The sequence below is a fragment of the Patella vulgata genome, chromosome 7 (assembly GCF_932274485.2).
Source record: "Patella vulgata chromosome 7, xgPatVulg1.2, whole genome shotgun sequence".
Lineage (NCBI taxonomy): Eukaryota > Metazoa > Mollusca > Gastropoda > Patellidae > Patella > Patella vulgata.
This window is the reverse complement of record NC_065885.2, coordinates 38,532,653-38,555,327: the sequence shown is the minus strand read 5'-3', so window position 1 is coordinate 38,555,327 and position 22,675 is coordinate 38,532,653. Positions and strand designations below refer to the sequence as shown.

At 31.8% G+C, this 22,675-nt stretch overlaps 2 protein-coding genes across 3 annotated transcripts in view; one reads left to right on the top strand and one right to left on the bottom strand.

Moving 5' to 3' along the window:
• Nucleotides 1-675: 675 nt before the first annotated feature.
• Nucleotides 676-22,675, bottom strand: part of LOC126828545 (WD repeat-containing protein WRAP73) — a 32,989-nt gene continuing 10,989 nt past the window's right edge. The window contains exons 8-14 of the mRNA XM_056102421.1: nucleotides 19,918-20,052; nucleotides 4,950-5,027; nucleotides 3,919-4,009; nucleotides 2,730-2,855; nucleotides 2,138-2,221; nucleotides 1,230-1,334; nucleotides 676-904 (exon numbers count right to left, since the gene is read on the bottom strand). Of these exons, the coding sequence (XP_055958396.1) occupies nucleotides 789-904; nucleotides 1,230-1,334; nucleotides 2,138-2,221; nucleotides 2,730-2,855; nucleotides 3,919-4,009; nucleotides 4,950-5,027; nucleotides 19,918-20,052 (735 nt within the window). The 3' untranslated portion in view covers nucleotides 676-788. The remainder of the gene's footprint in view (nucleotides 905-1,229; nucleotides 1,335-2,137; nucleotides 2,222-2,729; nucleotides 2,856-3,918; nucleotides 4,010-4,949; nucleotides 5,028-19,917; nucleotides 20,053-22,675) is intronic.
• LOC126828544 (cellular tumor antigen p53) overlaps nucleotides 17,278-22,675 on the top strand; it is a 50,763-nt gene continuing 45,365 nt past the window's right edge. For both annotated transcript variants that reach the window (XM_050558367.2, XM_050558366.2), the window contains exons 1-2: nucleotides 17,278-17,471; nucleotides 21,548-21,676. In XM_050558367.2, coding sequence (XP_050414324.1) covers nucleotides 21,639-21,676 — 38 coding nt within the window. In that variant the 5' untranslated portion in view covers nucleotides 17,278-17,471; nucleotides 21,548-21,638. The remainder of the gene's footprint in view (nucleotides 17,472-21,547; nucleotides 21,677-22,675) is intronic.

Sequence of the window (22,675 nt, the reverse complement as noted above, 5' to 3'; positions counted from 1 at the left end):
TTTTTTTTTTTTTGTGTTCAAAAACAAGATTTGGAATTACATGTATTAGTTTTCCACGATTCAGGACATTTTCAAAAAGCTATTGTACTGGTACATTTTTATCTTTCTACCATGTGCATGCCCATGTGTAAGTTCCATTTTATGTCATACATACTCGCCCTTGATTGAAATTGTCAAATCAAAATATTCAGTCCGTCTGAATTGATTCCCACAGATTTATGGAACACATTTGAGGTATTCAACTGTCTCAGTGATATAATCGCAACCATCCTATACCTTAAACATGCAAGAGCTAAATCTGCTTATTTGCAGGTCTTTCTTTTGGTCTGAAATGTTTTCTAAATTATTAAACATGAATTAGCTTATCAAGACCATAATCAACTCTCGATGTCATCGTTAGCCTGCGATATCTAGTGGATTTGATTACCTTTCATGATGGATGATTTAGCGTAAAAATGGATAACCAAGACTTTGTTTATTATCGTACTTGAACCTAAATTTGAATCGCTAATCTCTCGCTTCAGAGAGACTCACATTGATTAGAAGAACCAATATTTTTTTATGTATGAAATCCTATCACAACTACTAAACTTAGTTTTTCCCTGATTTTTAATTGCATTATAGGTCTGCCATTAGCTTCGTCTTTTCACAACATACTCATACTAGTCATACAGATAGATCAAAAATAAATTTATTAATTTCCATATTATGGATACATTTTATAATTATTTGCGAAAGCACTTTTAATAGATTCTTATATATAAATTAGAACAAATAACATGCTCCCTTTAAGATTCTCTCTCTCGGTTGTCTGCATTAATAAGTACACACATCATATCTTTATCTAATAGAAGTAATGAATCCCCACTTGGATGCCATATTATAGACTGTACATTAAATCTACCTGTAATACACAAAACAAAGTTCTTCATTATTAATCAAAATACACAAAGTAATCATAATGGGCATGTTTTAAATTGAAAATTATTGGGTTTTTTTTTTATTCAAAACAATATTTTTAGCAAATATCTTGCAATTATTAGATTCACCAAATATCCAGGACACGAAATGATAAACCTTTTTAATTTAACTCACTATATTAGCTTGATTTTTACAATCCCTACATCCTACATTGCTACCTCTGATCGCCTATGTCCCCAGCTTTATGGAATAAACACCCTGCAGAAAAAAAAGATACCAGTTCTGTGTGATAAATTCTGTTAACCTACCTGCTGGTACATCAACAGATAAACTGCCTTCTGGTGACCACATGTATAATTTATTATTACCAGTACATAAAGCTAATCTTGTTCTGACAGGATCCCATTTAACACCTACAAATAACAAACATAGGTTCACAGAAACATAAGGCAACAAGCCAACAGTGAGGCTGATGTCCCCCGCCGAAATTGCAAAATAAATTAATTAATATTAATTAATCGCACATTTATTTTTTTCACTAAGTTTCATCACTCTCTATCAGATAGAATCAAGATTATCTTGTCCCAAACCATTGACAAATGAAATCGATTAGCTCTGCTTAGCTTCAGCTCGAAATGTTAATCATTGAACTCCGTCAAGACATTCACCTAATGAACATCTACATCAAGTTTAAACATTCACCTAATAGACACCGACGCCAAGTGTGAACATTCTACCTCAATTAGGAGAATTTTTGTGTTCCAAAGTCTCGACCAATCAAATTGCTTATCACTCTGCTTACCCTGAGCAGAAAATGCTCATTATCGAACTTAGTCAAGGTATTGATGTAATGAAACTATACACCAAGTTTCATTACTCTCAATTAATTAGAACTAAAGTTATCGTGTCCCAAAGCATCAACCAATCTAATTGCTTATCTCTTGTTTACCCAAAGCAGAAAATGCTCATCTTCGACTTCCATCAAGGCATTGACCCAATAAACACCTTCACCAAGTTCGAACATTCTAGCTCAATTAGAAAGAGAGTTATTGTGTCCCACAAAGTGTGACGGACAGACGGACTAACCCATTTTAATAGTACCCTGCTTTCTTCGAAAGGCGGGGGACAAAAAATCTGAAACTGTTTATTTCAAAATGCGAAACTATCTTATATACTTTATTACTAAATACTAATCAAAGAAAGTTGAATTTCTTACATTTGATAGGAGCTGCTTGCATTAATGCTGCACACAGAGATAATCTTTTGATTTCCCAAATCCATAAAACACAAGGCATATTATCTGAAAATACACATTATACTACATGAATAGGCTATAAATATTTTGTTAGATAACTTTCATCTGGTTTTCAGTACTTTTACTGGAACCCATCATGTGTTGGGACATTCGGGCGACAGGCTCAAAATTTAAAAAAAATTTCTTATATAGACTTGTGAGGTTAGACAGTGAAACCATGACTTGTATATAAGATATCTTATGATCTACAGTTTACACTTCATAGACATCTTGGCCATTCCTTCCACTACTGTTAATGTGAGGGGTCACATGGGTTTATCGGTGCTGATACTGTTTGTTGCCAGGTTGCGTTCCAGATGGCTTTTGAATTGTACCAATTCTGACTCGGCAGCATTACTGAATTTTAATTTTTGCCCTATGAACCAATGATTCACTGAAAAAAAAAGTTGTTACAGCATCCATTGGTTGTTGCTGATTTTCCTGTGTCGGTAAATGGCAGCCTACAAGCAGTGATGCGTTTTCATTGCATCTCAGTATATAAAATAATAGTTACCATTTCTAGTGAACATATATTTACTATCTGGACTAAAGGAACAGGTACTAACACCTATCTTTGGATGGGCTTTATTTACATTAGGTTTAACAACTGGTACTTCAACAGGTAACACTTGACATTCATCTATAATATAGTTATACAAATCATATATAAATCTAAATTATATTATCATATCCAGGGCTGTCTTGAGAATATTTCAACACATTAAAAAGTAGTTTTTCTATTGGGAAATTTGCTGCATTTTATTGCAGAAAATTGCTTTATAATAGTTTGACAGTCTATGTTTTTGAGCATGTCACTTTTAGTGTACAGAAAGGAATGCAGATTTAACCAATCCTAAAACAGTTTTCACATTAATGCCAATGCTATTTAATTTTTATTTTTTAAATTGAATCTGACGATCCCGATAATATACAAAGTAACATCAGGCTCTGCACAGACCTACATAGAGCAATGTATTGTGAATGTGTGTTTAAAACTAATATTAAAAGTTGTATGACTTGTAAATCTTGTTAATGGATTCACATATTTGTCTCAAATTTTGAACATAATCTTAGATCTATTTTGAACATGTCCAAATGATCTGAATAGCCAAGACTAAAACAATTAAATTATGTTAGTAGAGAATTAAAGGACAATTTTGGGTGTCCACCAATTTTACATTTGTTATAGAATTGGTTGAACACATTCCAAATATAATTTTTAATTTTTTTTTGAAGAATCAGAAAGTGACAAAAATGAAGGAAAACAGTTATTTTTACCGACTGATGATTCCTGTTAAAACGAGATACTAAGAGGATAGATGTTCGAAACACACTATCATCCATAAAAAGAACTGACTGCCACAGGATCAGAAAAGTAAAGAAAAATAGAAAAAGTTAGTACTTTTTTATGAATAGTTGGTTTTGAACTTCTATCATATAACAATCTCATATAACAACTCTTAGCCTTCACAGGAATTATCATTTAGCTGAAAAACATCTGTATGGATTCTCCAAAACTTTTAAACATATTAATCCTTACCAAAATATCTCCATGTTAAATTATATGTGGAATGTGTTAATTACATAATATGTAAAATTAGTAGACAGCAATGTTGTCTTTTAAGAGATTCAAGTTATAGAACTATAGAGACCATAAAAGTCTGTAAGAACATGTATGTTGATTGAATGAATTATAATCTTACATCTACTCTGTGCATTAAATAATGATGCTGTGGGCGGATCTAGATCTAAAGGTGCTGAAGGTGTTTTTGTTTCTATCTCTTTATATACAGCCTAGAAATAGAAAATCGGAATTCAAACATTATTACTTATTATATTCATTTCTTCTAATATTAATGATGGTCGGACAGGCAAAAGGTTAAATAAATGAATGAAATGGGGTTAAACATCCTATTTTTTTTTTCAAGAACCTGGCGACATCACCCAGTGTCCTACGATGTGAGGGGAGCCACAGTGGCTAAGTGGGCAAGATGCTGGTTCGCTAGCCTGGAGGTCGCATGTTCGATCCCTAAATTGCCTGAGAATGTTCATCAGGATTTTCCGGTGTGGTTTCTCCTTGTCAGTGGTGCAGGACGGATGACAAGAACAGCTGTCTAGTCATTTGGATGGAATGAAAACTGAGGTTCGATGTATACATTGGGATGCACGTAAAATATCTCTTGGCAGTATGAATTCGATATAAGAGTAGGCCATAGTGCTGCTGCCCGGGCAAAATCTCCCACATAGCACACTGTATGGCGTACACCTGTCTTCATAAGCCCAGTTGGAGCAGAACAGTAAGACGTTACAATCCATTTCATTTCCTACGATGAAAGAATTTTTGCTCTGATAGCAATGTTTCTGCCAGCTGTTCATCTAATTTAAACTGTCAAAGGTTCTTTTAAATGCCTGCCAATAAGTACACTGGTGAACCTCATTTATTTTTTGGATGCTTTTAATTGCAAAGTACCATCCATGCTTGTTTATCACATATGTTTAAAATCCTCCTAGCAGTTTAGAAGAAGTCCAAAATGTGTGAAAATGTCTAAATTTACCACACCCCTAAGGAGCCATTCAACTTAATTTGAAAAAAAAATCAGAATTGGCAACACCCAAATGGTTTGAGAGAAAAGTCAAAAATGTAAAAAGCTAACGGACAGGCCGACGATGGACAGCAAGTAAGATGAAAGCCCATTGGCAGTTAGCTTGATAATCTAATAAATAAATGTCTCACCACATTCTCTTCATCAATAGTTGCAGGATGTGAAAACTCTATCAATTTTTGCCATGTTCTATTATTCAATATTCTAACCTGAATGACAAAATAAAATAATGATTACATGGGAGATAACTCTTACATGTCCACTTACCCTAAACATCAACCCTGTCCAATCTAATCATTTGGATAGGTTTCAAAATAATATAATGTTATCAAAAATGCTGTGCTGTTTGGTTTCACATTATAATAAGCAGAGGGTTCAAATATGACAAAAGCAATATCTTTATCATGAACCCGGCAAAAGTTTGAATATTTTGACTATAACTGTTCAGTAGTATCTAAATGATCATAGCTATAGCTAGTCTGTATATATATTTAAAATACAGATGTGACGTCACCCTTTGATGTTGGCGTCCCATTATTTCAAATAATCGTACGGGCAACTTGCCAATCGTACATTATTTATACTAGTGAAATATTGGACTCGTGTGATGTATTTCACTGTAAAAGCACGTGGAGTGTCTAAATTTTAAATCGTTTAATAGTCTCGAGCTCAAGACATTGCTTAATATATTGTAAAAACACTCGGGCCTACGGCCCTCTTGTTGTTACAATATATTACTTAATGTCTCGCTCTCGACCATTAAACAATACATACTATCCTTGTCTATATGTAATTCTATGAGGTGTACATATATATATATATATATATATGATAATTTAAAAATGGGTTGCCAAAAAATATTTTAACAATTCATATATTTACAGGGATTTGACAATTATAACTATATCTGGTGGATCCTATGTCATGTCAAATTTCTGTACCAATCAATATATGTCAATCTATAAATCTCTTCCTTTTTCTGGGAATTTTTTCAAATCATTTAATATATTCAGCTTTTTACACTAAAAGGTCAAATAATTTATAACTATGCATATATTTATAAGCATGACTGTCAACTATTTGAAAATCAAACAAAAAGCCCACCCCTAACATACAATAAAAAGTCATTACAAGTAAGCAAGTGGGCACCAATGTACAAACATTTGACTTTGGATAGCGAAGAGTCAATAAAGAACCCTTGTACAGCATGAATACAAACAATGAGGGGAGTTTTAGGGGAGGCTACTATGGCTAGTTGAATTCCTTCATCATAGTTACTTACTGAATATAACGCTAACAGGTGATTCATTGAAAAATTACAGGAGGGATTGTTTCACAATTGCTAAAATAGTAGCATATATTGATCTCAAACACGTTAACAAGATTATCAATTCACATAGACAATAGTTTTCCAGTAAATAGACAAATGAATACTTAATTAGAACAATATATAATACAAGGGTTATGTGTGTTTTTATGGATATTTTAATCAATAAAACAAATAAAGCGTATTAGTAATAAGACAAAAGATCAAACAGTTTTTACTAGACATATATTTACACACATAAATAAACTTTATTTCACAATTTCCCAATATCATTTATTGATTGATAAATGAAAAGAGGTCAAATACATAGCTACAACCATTGATTAAACGAAGTCAAAGATGATCATTTCAGTTTTCTATACAATTTATAAGTTGACAGTTTATTTCATTGTAATATTAATAAATCAATCAGAAGAATTCACTGATAACATTATCAATAATATCCAATAGTACAATTATATTTGAATAATTTGCTTGGGCATAGGTCATGGTGGTCTTTACAAGAAGGTGAATACTGGAGTTCCAGGAGACCCTACTCCATGTCTGGTACAAGTGAGGAATTGTAACCATGGCACTTGACTCAATGATGGACCTTATGATCTAAAGCTCATGCATTATACTATTTGTCACCCAATTCCCCAACACGCCTCTATCTACTTGTCTGTTTTTTTCTGGAGGTGGTTCAGTTGTCAAAACATTTGTTTATTTAGGGTGAGTAGTGCTCTTTTGTACTACTGGGTGCAAGAATAATTGATTATACATTCAAAATAGCTGTGTGTAAGTCAACTATACACTTTGTGCAATAGGGCCCAAATGAATAAAAGAATCAATAAATAGTAGAAAAGATTTATAAACAATATGAGTATGAGATTAATCAAGCTGAACTATAAATGATTTCTTGTTGCAATACCGTGTAAACTTATCATTTTTTTCATGGCAATTGTCTGAACATTACCAGGCTAACATAAATCAACCATTAAACATGTATTGTTATCAATAGATTCTTCAGTTTCAACCTCAACTAATAATCACTCTATCAATATTCACTTTATAATTAAAATGACCACTTTAACCATCAATGAAATTAGCATAATAGTTTCTCTATAAATGTATGACTGGATCAATGCACTTTAAAAATTCCAATTTATCATGAAAAACAAAGTACTGTTTTTAATTTAAAGTTGAAAGAAATATTGGTATATTTTATCTAGATATCAATAACTACTAGAAACAAAGGATGTTAATCTTGTAGCAAATCTGTAAAAAATCACCTGTAGATTATTTTGAAATGCTCCCTTGAACTTACAACCCTGTTTTTCTTAATTCATTATAAGGTAAATGTATAGGTGCTTTAGCTATAATAGCCACAAATACCGTTATATTGAATTGAACCTATTGAAAACAGAGATGCAAGGCATGACATATTGGAAATGCTTGACTTAATCACAATAAAATACTTAAACCAGCTTAGTCCCTGAATTTTGATAATGGCCTGTTGATGATAAAAGGTATCATGTTATAAAATGGCTTTATATAGTCTTATCATATCGACCCCTTTTCTTAAGGACACACACAGACACACACAGACCCTTCATGATCCTTACTAAAATACTGTTCAGACATGTTTGATAGAAATAATATATTCTTTTAAAAAATTCTATTAATGACTATCAAATCTATTATTCAACAAATTCAAATAGTGTCTAAAGAAATAATTTGCAGTTGCACAATTATTCGTGTGTGGACATGAACATACTTTTTTTTGTATCAACTTGTTGATTATTATTTACTCTATACAAATGTAGGTCTTTACGTAAAAAGTTTTTGAAAGTAGTTTTCTGGCTTCACTATTTACTTATCATGATATATTCTCATAGACTTTTGAATCTGATGTAAATGACTATAAAACTGTCAATATCAGCATATATTAGCAATACATTGTAGATAACTTTTCACAATACAAACAATAAAATTATTCAATACATAGTGGTGAGTGAAGCCTTTTTCCCCTTCTCTTTATTTGTGTACTAGAATAACCAGTTCCTAAATCAATTATGTATGAAATGAAATGAAGATGGGGATACACCACACAATTTGCTATTAGGCAAATTTTGCCTGGATAGCCACGCTACAGCCTACTCTAATCAAATTCTAACTGCCAAGGGATCTTTTACATGCATGCCAATTTGTGTACGGGACCTTTTTTTTTGTCCGATCAGAATGACTATACGTTGTCCCCTGTAATGCAGTAGTGACATTGTCACTAACAAAGAGGAACAACTCCAGAAAATGAAATGAAATGGGGCTTAACATCCTATTGTTCTGCTCCGACCGAGCTAATGAAGACGGGCATACGCCATACTGTGTGCTATGAGGGGCTACAGCCTACTCGAAGTCTAACTGCCAAGAGATCTGTTACGTGCAAGGCCAATGTTTACAATATTTTGTCCCATCCAAAGTACTATATGTTGTCCCTTGCCAGGCACCAGTGAGAAGGAGGAACCACGTCAGAAAATCCCAATGAACTTTTACGGCAAACACAGGGATCAAACATGGGACCTCCAGGTTAGTGCCAACTTCTTACTCACTGAGCCACCGTTGCTCCCAAATTTCGCATGACCATTTATTTGCCAGCGCCAAAAAACTTTTTTCTTGTACAAAAATTACATTTACCAAGGAGTCCTAACTGGGAAAATATACCGACCATCAGAAACATTTTATTATGTAAATGTAATATTGTCTTGATCTGAAATGAAATGGGGTTTAACGTCCTACTGTTCTGCTCCTATACTGGGCTAATGAAGACGGGCATACGCCATACAGTGTGCTATGAGGGAAATTTTGCCCGGGCAGCGGCACTATCGCCTACTCTTAAATCGAATTCCAACTGCCAGGGGATCTTTTACATGCATTCCAATATATACATGGGACCTTGGTTTTTCGTCTCATCCGAAGGACTAGACAACTGTCCTTGTCAGTCCCTCTGTCTTGCATTACCGACAAGGGGAAACCACGTGGGAAAATCTGGATGAACTTTCTCGGCCAATGCAGGGATCGAACACCCGACCTCCAGGCTAGCGAGCCAGCGTCTTACCCACTTAGCCACGTGGTCCCCATTGTCTTGATCTGTAATATGTCTTTTTAAAACGCACATGAGCACATTTATGTGGTAGTTGTGTGCTATAGAAATGTGTAGTAATAATAATAACAATAATCATTTATAATTAATAGCTAACAATTTTTCGGTTGTGCTTTAGTATTGGTTTTTTTTTTCTTTCAAAATCTAAAACAAGTTTAGAATATAAACAAGAAACAACATTAAAGAAACATTATATATCAAATTTTTGAACATTCCTGTCTATTTGTACCTTTTAAAAGAAACATCTCAGATAACAGAATATGTAAATTAAGAATAAAACTACATAATTTATGTTAGAATGATCTTGACATTAATTATTAAAATGGCACGTGCTCCCTCAGAATGTCTGAACAACAAGTATAGGTGAAAAAAAGATATCATATTGCCAGTGAGGCAAACTACCGTTATACTATCTTATTACCATTATATCATACCACATATCTTAACACACTTAACACAAAAAAACATCTATTCAAATCTGTTTTATTGTATTTTTATACCATATTGTATGTATTTCACAGTAAGATTTAGCTGTGCTTGGTTACTCATCTAGGTTCTTGGAAAGCATTGTCAGTTCTCGCTGTTGTATTACAGATATTAAATAAATCATAACAAAAACTCTGTAAATTTCCATTTATTTCAATATTACTGACAAATTGAAATAAAAAAACTTCATCTTTCCTGTATGTTTTGGGTTTGAAACTACCAACTTGAAAACTCTGTAATTTACATGATTCAATATTACCGATGAATGTAAATAAAAGAACTTTAGGGTTTATGACCATATGAAAGTTGTATGCACTTGAAGGCAATGTTTATTATAAACACTTTAGCCAATTGCACACCATTCTCATCAAAATTATTTGATATACGACTGTTTACATGTGTCAGGCCTTCTAAAACACTTCTTAATTTTTCAATTATAGCCTTAATTCAGTTGATTGGCCTGTGACGTCACAGGGACTACACATCTTATACACAGGCTGATGTGGACTGACATGCCGACTTTAATAATCATTACCATTAGTTATAAAAAATAAAAAATTCTATGTACGTAGAAGCGTTGTTAACGCTTTTCTGGGCTAGTATTGTAATAGATTATAACATTTTAGAGTAAATTTGCTAATGCCGAATTATCTTTAATTGGTTGACCGTGAATTGTTTTAGGTTCACAAAGGCAGATACTGCTCCTTATTTCATAAATTTAACAAGTATGAACTATCATGGAAAGAGTGGGCTGTTTTTATGAATTATTCAAACCCAGATTTGTCAACTTAAGATCACAATGGTGATTTGCAATAAATATTTGTTATGGTCTATGGCATATTTTTATTGAATGTTCCGGAATACTCAAACAGAAAATAAATTCACAGGTTCCATTCCAGCAATTCAATCGTTACCGTTTATTATATCAGTTACTGTTTAAATCTTATTGAGCAGTTTGTCAATAAACAACACAATCATTTCTATTTCATTATGAACATCTTGTAAAGACCAGCAGCTGCTAGGCAGAATATGCCCACATTTTGCAAGAGATGGATAAAGAACAAGCCAAAAACAAACGCAATTTTTTGTACAATCAGGGGCAATAATCCAGAAAGTTATGGCCTGAAATGTGCAAATATCAAAAGGGACTGAGATCTTTGGGATATAAAGACGTGTTTTAAGTTTCATCAAAATTGGATAAAAATTGTGACCTCTAGAGGGTACACAACCTTCGTACATGTATAACACACTTCTACACAATTTGTGCACAAAGAGCGGCCATTTTGTCAGGCAGTTTTATTTCGATTTTCCCGAAATTCGAATTCAACCTTCATTATGGTGGAATGGTGATGTATTAGAATGGTTTTTAAAATCGGAAAAAAATTGTAACCTCTAGAGAATCTGCAAGCTAAAAACGCGATTATCAAAAGGAACCAAGATCTTAGTGTGTAATGGTGATATATTCACACATTTTGTTTATAAATTGGATAAAAATTGTGACCTCTACAGGGACCACAAGCTAAAATCGTGATTTTTTTGTTCAATCATGGGCCATAATTCAGAAAGTTACGATATGCGCGAATATTGAAAGGAACCAATATCTTTGGGTTATAAACATGTATTTCAAGTTTCATCGAACTCGAATCAAAATTGTGACCTCTAGAGGGTCCACAACATTGATTTACCAGATGTTTACGCTATGTGCGTATGAGGGACGGCCATTTTGTCTGGTAGTTTTGGCCCGATTTTTACGAAATTTGAACTCAACCATCCTTATGGTGGAATGGTGATGTGTTTAAATGTTTTTTTAAATCGGATAAAAATTGTGACCTCTATAGGGTCCATAAGCTAAAATCGCGATTTTTCGTACAATCAGGGACCATAATTCAGGAAGTTATGAAACGAGTGCATTGCGTGAGATAAATACAGATAAACATATATGATGTGGCTATAGCAATCATTTGTCTTCACAAATCTTCCCCGAATTGAAAAAAACTACCATTACAGGATCACTCTAAATATTAAATATTCTTCCTCTATTTTCTAGATTACCAATAACATAAATAATGCAAATGTTGATGAACTAAATTTATATTATTATTACTTGAAATCCATTTGTTTCTTAAAGCCGACATAATCAATTATCTATATTGTTTTCATTAGCGCTCATATATTAGCGCGTCGATAACAATTTCATACACATCTTGTTTTGATTGGAAGCTTATATTATCATAGGTGTATTGTTGGATTACTCCAATACATTCTGATCAAAATGATACAGGAATATAGTGACTGTCTTGATTATGACACTAATAAAACAAATTCTAAAGTTAAATCACTCTTTTAAGCTATGCCAATTTGTCTTGTTCATTTACATACAAAAAAAATATTCTGTAGTTAATTATTTCATTTTATTAGGAGATAAAGGAATTAATGAGTACACACATTCCAGCTGTGTATATGGTAATTAAGTTATTAACATTTCTAATATGCATTTGGTCACTATGACGTCACTGGCGTTTGAGGGGATTAAGAGTGTTTTTGATAATTGGCAATGCCGTTTTAGCGAGAGGTCTATATTTGTGACTATGAGAGAAGACAACTCAATCATTTTTATAAAATTGATTGGCGTGAACCTGCCATAAAGTGTGTATAATAACTACTGGCTTTAAGTATAATCACATAAAATTTATTTGTTTTGTCCGCGGTTTCAGAAGTGGGGGATCTGATAATTGAGCGACGAAGTCCCGAAAACCAAGCATCGCTTAGTGACGTGAGAGCGTGTTGCATTTTGAGTGACTTATTAACATATACGGAAACGTCGCCGAGATCAACCTGAGACACTGTAAGCCAGCATACTATAAGGAAATCAAGCTCGCACAGTATAAGAAATTCGGTGGACAACCGTAACTGCAACGAAATCTCGTTATTGGTATGTAGGGGTGATGATTTTCCGTTTCAGAAAATAGCAAATTCTGTTTTAAGTTTTTTTAATTCCGTTATTTTCCGTTTCAGAGCTGACCATATTCCGTTTTTTCGAGATAAAATGTTATTTTATGAATAAATGAATAAAACATCTTAAAATGCCTTTTATTACAAAACGGATCATTTTAAACCAATGATAACAAATGTTGAATTGTGAATGACTTGTAATGTTCAATGACTAGTTATTCTTTAAACCTGTTTCCCGAATTAAATAACAGAAAATTACATCTTGTGAGCTTGTTTCATCTTTTTAGCAGACGAAGCCATTTTTCTCAGCTGCTAGTTGTAGTCGCGATTTATCCAGACATCTTCGTAGTTACTACCGTACGGCATTAAAATAAGAAGTAAATGAAACGATTTTTACTTTTATGAAGTGACAGAAGTTTTTTTTAAAGACATATATACATTACAATGTTTAATTCAAGTTCAACTACAGAGTAATTGTATACAGGGATACATGAAAGACAGGTTTTCGTTTCGATTAAAATTATGATTCCTAAATGATGAAATGAAAGTAGCTAAATACTAAAATAGACAGTAACAAAACCACGCGATATCATTCAATATTTCCGATTTTTATGAATAAAAAGATGAAATACTTGGATAACTGCAAAATTGTTTTGAGTTTGTGATTAGTATCAGCAAATATCGGCTTTTCCGTCTTTTTCCGTGTGAGATTTCAAATTCCGTTTTGAGTAGACAATTCCGCAATTTCCGCGTTTTTTCCGCGATCACGGAAAATCATCACCCCTAGGTATGCACAGTGACACATTTCGTTCTACCAAACAAGGATTTTCCTTTCTCTTTTAAAGTATGCAATCATAAATGTGCTAGGAAATAACTGATAGATTCAAAGGAGCACAGAAACATACTTTCCAGTGATGTATAATACGATAACTGGAATTTTAACACCCGTATTTTGACATTTTAAATACTTGCCATTGATATATTACTTTTGACGTTTTACATTTGGCCGTCAAGGTACTTTGACTTTATCATTACCGGTATTAGGACTTTGTACATTGTACTTTTTACATATAATCAATCGACAAGACATTTTAGCAGAGCATTTAATATTGGCAGCTATACCCTTTCATAGACATGTGACTCGGAAACGATTTTTTTGGTATTATTATTTGGGTCATTCCTTGTTGAACTATATCCCCTTTGAATTTAGCTGATATTTTGTTTAGAATTGATGAAGAATAGTTTCAATTGCTATGTTAAATGTTAAAATATCAGGCCATTCCTTGTTAAACCATATCCCCTTCAGATTTTGCCAATATTTGGTTGAAATAAAAAAAATGTGTTAGTCTCAAAATATCAGGGCAATTCGTGATAAATCCCCAGTTAGGTAAACCATACCCCCTTTGATTTTGTTGATATTTGGTTTATAAACCACCTTTCAACTGGATGGCAAGACCATTAATCCCACCAGCAAAGCTAAGAATATTGGCACCATTATTAAATCACACCTCTCTTTTGATATTATTCTTGCAGTCTGTTCTTCATCATATTATCAACTTTATAAACTAGGAAAAATTAAAAATTATTTAAGCTCTGAAAACCTCAAACTTTTGATGCATGCTTTAATAACCACTAGATTGAATTATCATTCATAACGCTCTACTATACGGACTTCCCAAATCACAAATTCAATGTTTGCAACCTGTTCAGAATCCGGCTACACATCTACTTACTGGAACTCGGAAAATGGCCCATATCACCAAAATACTGAAAATCTTTCACTGGCTTTCTTTTGCATCAAAGAATAATATTTAAAATACTCTTGTTGACCTACAAAGCTATTAACAACTCTGCTCCATCCTACATCAAAAATCTCATCTTCACATATATTCCAGGAAAATGTCTACGATATTCTTCAAGACATCTCTTAATAGTACCATCTCTTAATAGTACCATCAATGAGCTTAGAAATGACCAGACGTTCATTCCAGTACTCTTCTGCTCAATTGTGGAATTCACTACCCATCATGTAAAATAATCAAAGTCTGACTGCATTTTCAAAACAAGACTGAAAACTCACCCTATGGATGAAATGGAACCAAAATATGTAACTTTGGAAGCGCGTTTGGAACTCCTAATACAAGTATTTATTGCGATTTGGATGTTATGTTATGTTTTGACTGGAAAAGTTGATATTCTGAATTGTACAAACAGTTCCCAAGATATGGACCCTTCAAATTTGGGGAATTTGTCCAAAACTGAATTCAAAGAAAAGCAAATTTTCTTCACAACACACTGCATGGTGTAGGCCTATTAGCCTGGTTTGTGCAGAAGAGTAGGACGTTAAAACCCATTTAATTTCATTTAACTTAATAAATTGCATGGGTACAGACTTCTTTATAAACAAGTGTGAGGAAGAAACCAGAGAATCTGGAGAAAACCCACAATAATAATCCATTTTCCATTTTTAAAGTTATTAGATCAATAAAATCAAAATTCCTTGGCTAAAAATATCCATACATGTAGTTGTGCCAAAAATGCCCAAATTCAACATTTAATTGTTTTACCATTGTATTATCTTTTGAACCTTTATCGTTAACCTTTTATATCATTTATCTTAATGGTTTAAAAAAAAATAATCCACAATCATGTTAGACATACATATTGATCTTTTAAAAAAATAAAAATTTTCAATATTTCTGATAAGAATACCAGATTAGCTTATGTACTTCTTAGTCTTCAAAAGAATGCTTCATCTTTTTAACTTTTTGGATGTGCTAGTAGTTAGTATCTATAAAATATGTACATCAAACTCAGTTCAAAGTATATTATGTTATCTAATACATTTTAAGGATTGCTATTGTAAATAATAAATCCTTCTTGAGCCTGGTCATATTAACTTCTGAAAAGATAACCACTCTATATCTTATCACAAAGTATACACATCATATCGGAACTGGGGTATACAAAATGGGGGAACACGTCAACAAGTAATTCTTGGGGGAAAAAATCAGTGAATTATAGGGTAAATATGATACTATTAGCTTATCCAAGGAATAAAACATAAAACTGCATCAATTAGTTATTCATTCATAGAGTCGATATAAAAGGCACGTGCCTCTTAAGTCAAAACTCAAAATGCCAGAATTTATTAAAATGACATTATTCCATAATGTTTTAATTTTGAGTTCTTAAATTTACTTAATTGCAATGTCTGCGATTAAGTATGGGTGAACTTGACTTATTGCAAGTGTATTTATTCAAACAAATATTTCCTGTATACTAGTTTTGAATTTAGTAAATGCTATTTTTGTCAGCTCAAGTTTATGAACTGTTGTTTAAAAACTGTTTATAATTGTAATTGTTTAACTGGAAAGTGGAAGTGTACTAAGCTAAAAGAAATCTATCAAATGGAAATCAAAATGCACATCATTTTTATATGACAGTCAGTTTTTAGGGTACAAATTACTTGTTGCTTTATGCTCTAAATTTGAGGTGCAATTTGTAATTAATGATTAACAGTTTTAGTACTTTCTACGATATCTAATGAGATAACACTCTTGATGGAAATTTCAATATTATTTGTCATTATTTTTTTTTCTCACAAGCTTCTTTAACTAGATCAGAAAGCTATTCGACAGGGTAAGGTGTTCATTAAAATTCAATTCTGAATTTGATTTTGAAGAGCCAAGGAGATTGACAGTCAACATTCTGACATGAGGAACATATATTATATAATTTAAACAGTACACTAATAAATTTATTTATTGTATTTACTAAAATCAATTGATGTAGTCTTACTTAACAACAACAAATATTTATTCATGTGTTCATAATTCATAAAATCCACAGTTACAAATAACAAATAAAGACAGTAGTATAATGAATGTAATGATGTAGAAACAAACATCTATTGTCATCAACAGGATTTAATTTTCATAAGACAACCTGGTCCAGGATTCCCCCCAAATGTTCTAGATTTTATTGTAATCTACAGATTTAAGATCAATCAAGTGTAAAATTTCTCAAATCATCCATGATTTAAATTTATAATGCCATTTATCCTTGTTAACAATGGAAATTTATAGATTTCAAAATCGGTTGTCTGTGAGTACGATTGTCTGATCTAATGAGCAAAATAATTTACATCAGACATCTCTTAAACAATTCTTTAACTGCATCAATGTTAATAAGTAACCAAATTTATTAAGTGCTAAACTTTGGGGTTTCTAAACAATACATTTCTTTTATTTTGGTTCTAATACACTACTTTTAATGAAGGAAACATTGTTTTGTAAAAATTTCATGGGACAAGGAACATGTTTTACAAAATGAAAATCTGAAATTAAAGTTATTAACTAAATAGCCATAGACTGTTTTAGATATTTTCAAGCCTTTGGCTGTTTAAAATTCTGGTATTGAAGTAAACTTTTGTTAAATGATTCTATTGAAATATATAGTGAGGTATTTTAGGGGTAAGATCGACAGTGTATCTTGGTTTAAGAGAGATAGCCTTGTTATCAACACAGCTTGTGTTTCAGAGTGTGAGAAATTCAACCACCTGTGTACCAGTATTTGTTACCTATTATAAATCTATTGTAAGTTAACGGAGTATACTTCTACTGTTTTTGTATGCTTCAATAAGTTACCAGTTGATGTGTGGAAAGTATATAATATCCTGGTTAACAGAGACTTTTTTTAGTTGGTATTCAGGCATCTTTCTAAACAAAATGATGACTTTAAGCTAAGGTAAGAAAGATTTAATATCTTCTATCATATAAGCTGTGTGCATCATATAATTGCATGTAAAATCATTAGGTCACTGTTAGAATTCAAAGTAATAAGTAGAATATATTTTTTAAATAATAGCCTATAATTTGCATATCCAGATAACTAATTGTCTCATTCTAACAAATTGAAATTAGTTAAAAGGACAATCAGTGAGGTCCATTCAAGTTAAAACATGTCACATCTAAACAAATTGTTTACAGAATACTGTAATCCTATATAAATTGAAGGAATATAATTCCACTACCATTGTTCTAAAACATTGAGAAGAAATATTTTGGTAATTTACAGTTAATTTAGATCATAATCACAGACCATAATTTTGCAGTTTTAATTTGTTTATTTCAAGAAAGTGACTAAAATGATATCTTTGTGTAGGCCTAAAAAAGACATGTGTTGGGGGTTAGCCAATTGCAATATTCATAGATATTTTTATTATTGGTAATAAATCTCTAGTGTGATTTTATCTTTTACATACATTGTTGTATTTCCAAACAGATAATTAATTTAAACATCTCAACTTTGCAAAAACTATCATTTGAAACTTTGGGATGAATAAAAAGATTGTAGCCAAATAGAATTAGCCCCCTTCTATCACCTTGTGTCTCTTTAAGGTTGACGATATAAAGTTTTGATCAGCGTAACTTTTACCTTTAGTTAAGCTGCTACTCAAGTTGTTTAGGAGAGTTCAGCTACTTACGTGAGAAAAGGGTGTATGTAAATGTACTGCACGGACAAACCTGAGACCAAACAGATTTATTATATAATTGTGTTAATGTAATCTGTGTTATTCAAAGTACAATAATTCTGTTACTCGAATCTGATCAATTCAAAATCACTAATAAAATAAAACCAAGGTAGTTATAAATCTCTTTAGCTAGTCAACATATAGTAGGCTATTGATAAATATAATATCTGCATCACAATACTCTGACAAGTTTTATAAAAAAAAAGCTTGATACTGATATGAATACTAATCTGGTGTATATAAATGGGGTTAGATCGAATTCTAGTACTGCTTATCTTCGTTTGAAATATATGCGCTACAATTATGTTTAATAAACAATAGCATAATGCAAAATGCTTCCTTAAATTTAGAATTATAAATTTAAATTTATTTTACAACATATGTATTCTATAAATATCTATCTTTTATGATTCTAAGTTAAATAATTTGCATAAACTTTATTCTGAACTCAATGTTTATTTTATTGCTATGGTAACACTATAACAACTAACGACATAAATAGAAAGATATAAATCTTCATCTAATGAAGGACTTTAGTATCATGGTATCCTAATATAATGATCAAACGAACCTGTCACTTTTTGTAAGTTCATTAGTTCCGGTGAGTGGTACTGAAAAGCTTTAGTTCTATTAAGAAACAATAGCTTTAAAATCGCCTTAACAATTGCACTACCTGCTGAGATCAATACAAGTTTATGACACCTTAGCTTTAACAGCAATTGCATGAAAACATAGCGGTTATAAACAGCATAATAAACTGTTGTTGATTTAAAGGTGTTAATATCTTTGATGTAGTAAATATTTGAAGAGAGTAACCATGTTTTCCACAAATAGCCAGTTGTCTTAAATACTAAACACAATACAACCAACTGAATAACTAACCAGAACAGAGTTCAATAACTGTACACAAAATGAATTATCTCTTTGCATTTCATATAAATTGTGGGTGCCATTTTTTTAAACTAGCGGTTGCCAGGCAAGATACGCCCACATTTTGCAAGAGATGGATAGAGAACAAGGTAAAAAAAAAAAAGCGATTTTTCGTAAAATCACGGGCCATAATCCAGGAAGTTACGGTCTTATGATTCCTGAATATCAAAAGGAACCAAGATCTTTGGGTTATAAACATAGATTTCAAGTTTCATCAAAAATGGATAAAAGTTGTGACCTCTAGAGGGTCCACAATCTACATACTTTTACACTATTTGAAATTTGAACTCGAACAACATTATAATGGTGATATATTTTAACGTTTTTTTAAATCGGATAAAAATTATGACCTCTAGCTAAAAAAACAATGCAAGGATATCGAAACGATCTTTGGGTTATAAACATGTATTTCAAGTTTCATCAAAATCAGATGAAATTTGTGACCTCTTGTGTGTCCACAAGCTAAAAATGTGATTTTTTTGTACAAAACGTTATTTTTCGTACAAAACGTGATTTTTCTTACAAAACGTGATTTTTCGTACAAAAAGTGATTTTTCGTACAAAACGTGATTTCTGGTACAATCAGGGGCCATAATCCATGAAAAAACTGTTGAAAGGAACCAAGATCTTTGGCAGATCAATCTATATTTCAAGTTTCGTCAAAATTGGAGGTCGAAATGGACAGGAGCGACAACAATCATAAAATTAAAGCTAATAACTGATACTAACCTTTTCATCATAACTACCAATAACTAGGAACTGTGAAGTAGGTGACCAGGCTATAGATTTTATACCCAATGCCCAATCATATGCTGAATATTTTGATAGGCATGTGCCATCAGGATGGTATATCAATACTTTATACTGAAATAATAATATTCAATCTTTATAACCTTAAAACGATAACAAAATAAATCTGGTAACAACTGTCAGAACAAATAAAACAGTTACAGATATATCATGCTACATTCTAGAGACAAATATCACATAACAGCACTGGAGACATCATCATATGGTGTTTTACATTGTTAAACAACAATAATCACATACAACATATGATACTTTTAACTACCTCATTACCGACAAAATGTGATACTATCCACTGCCTCAGGCTACAGACAAAATGTGCAACTTTTCATTCTGAACTATTACAGAAAACATGGTAATACTCTTCATTCTGACAAAATCACAGAAAACATTGTAATACTCTTCATTTCAATACATAACAGAAAAAATTGTTACTTTTTACTGTGACTATCACTGTTATATGTTAAGCATAGTCCTGACAATAAGTACTTAGTATTCTTCATTTGACAAAAGTTTTGTTTGTTTTTTTATTATGAAATTGTTTAAACATTAAATTCATATCACTTCAAGTCAATAGATATACATATATTACATATTGTATTCTATTATTTGAAACGGTCAACTGTTTTTTGGTATGTTTAACAACCTACACAGATGTTCACTCAATAGAAATAATTTAAAAGGAAATATGAATCTCACTGGATATAAAATTTCATCACTATACGTGCCAGTAACCACTACTTCTATAATTATTGTGTTAGCTGAGAAATATTTTAAGATCTATCAACAATGACAAGTTGTCTAAACTACAAGCATTTACAATACTAATTATCTATGTTTTTATACAAAGATTTGACTATTTTAATATGAAGATATGATGACAATGGTTGTATTAAGAAAATCCTAAAGTTGACTATCGAATGTGTTTTCTTAAATTATATAATAAGTCCCGAAAAAGTCACCCTAAAATTAAAGACTGCAAAAACTCGTAGAGTAGAAAATCAAGTGAGAAGACCCCTACCATTTGTAAATGATAATAAAACTGGTTGATAGTGACTTGATAAAGTATCAAAGCAACCCCATTGGGTTCCTACTGGGTTTAAATATTATCACCTTGTAAGTAGGTATAAATAGATGTGGTCAATTTGAGCTATCAAAGCAAAAACAATTTACTTCATTTAAATTCTAAGGAAATGGTCAGTCACCCCTGTTTGTGACAATCAGGACACAGTAGTAAACCTTTTGTACAATATATCAAATAGAACATTGTATAGGGGAGATTAATTTAATATTTAATTGGGTTTAAGGAGATATCAATCATCAGATAGTATTTCATTTCTCCATTAATATTTATTTCTTAGACACACAAATGTTTTTTTCCAGATGATTTCAATGTAAAAGTGTCAATATATTGGCATATTATTAATAAAACGCAAAAAACTGATCATAATAATGTTAAATCTAATATCACAATTATTTATTCACCAATTTCAGAATAAATGAATGAAAAGAATTTGAATTCATCATCAAAATATTCTTATTATATTTTCAGAAAAATTTGGTCATGGCAATATGAAGATAGATGTTTAATATTTAAAGGGTTCTGTCATCAATTGTGGTCCGTCCATATTCTACTGCCAATCATGAATACATCAAGTTTTACATATAATCCTGGCTGTAGGTATGTACACAATATACTTTCTTTAAGAAGTTTTGATCTTCAAATATAACTAGCCATTGTTGCAAATGAACAAATCAAACTGCAACAGGGCAAAAGTTCATGTTTATGTTTGTACAATGTGAACATTGTCTGGAAGAATTTTTTGTTTGCAAAACTTACTACATGTGTCCTCTTACTTTGTTATCAACACAGTCATTTACTATCCTCCTTGATGCCTCTCTGTAATGTCAAGAGGTCAATAAAACATTCAGTCAATTTATATAGGTATAAACTTTAAATCGGAACATGATATAATTAAGTAGCCTATTAAATGAGCCTTGATATGGAATACAATTACTGTTTATTACTAATCTTATTGTCTTATCTGTGTTGCCGATTTCCTACTAAAATAGACCTAAATAAAACAGAGCATGAAATTTTTGTGCTGCCAAATGATAAAGCTCTCTTACGTCATTGTACAATTATGCGAGGATATCTTGGCTAATGAAGTTATTGTAATGTGCAATGTGGTTTTCATTGAAGTAGGTTGATCAAGCGTTGACCAATAACAACCTGATAATGGTTATATACACTTATAATTTTTGCATGTCTTGTTGACAGCTTTTGTATGGTGCTCACTGCACAGAGCTTACATAAAGTAAATTCCAGACTAAACTATCATTCATTTAGCTATAAAAATATGGAAAATGACATGCATGATGTAGAGTATGCTTTCTTGAATACCGGATATTACTTCTTGTTACCTAACATTCTTCCCACAAATCCTAATATTTTATTGTAATAATAAACCTAAAAGCACCTTAGATCATGGATGTTGTATTAACTGTAGAGTTTATACCTGTCTTGGTGCAGATCACTTTGATCAATAGTATTCTATGAATAAAGCAGTGTATTATAATAATATTGGATTTATGGTATAAATATTGGTTATTAAAGTAAGGTCAGCGTGTGATTTAGTTTGTCTCATCCATCTACTGTCATGTTCTGTGAATAGTTGAC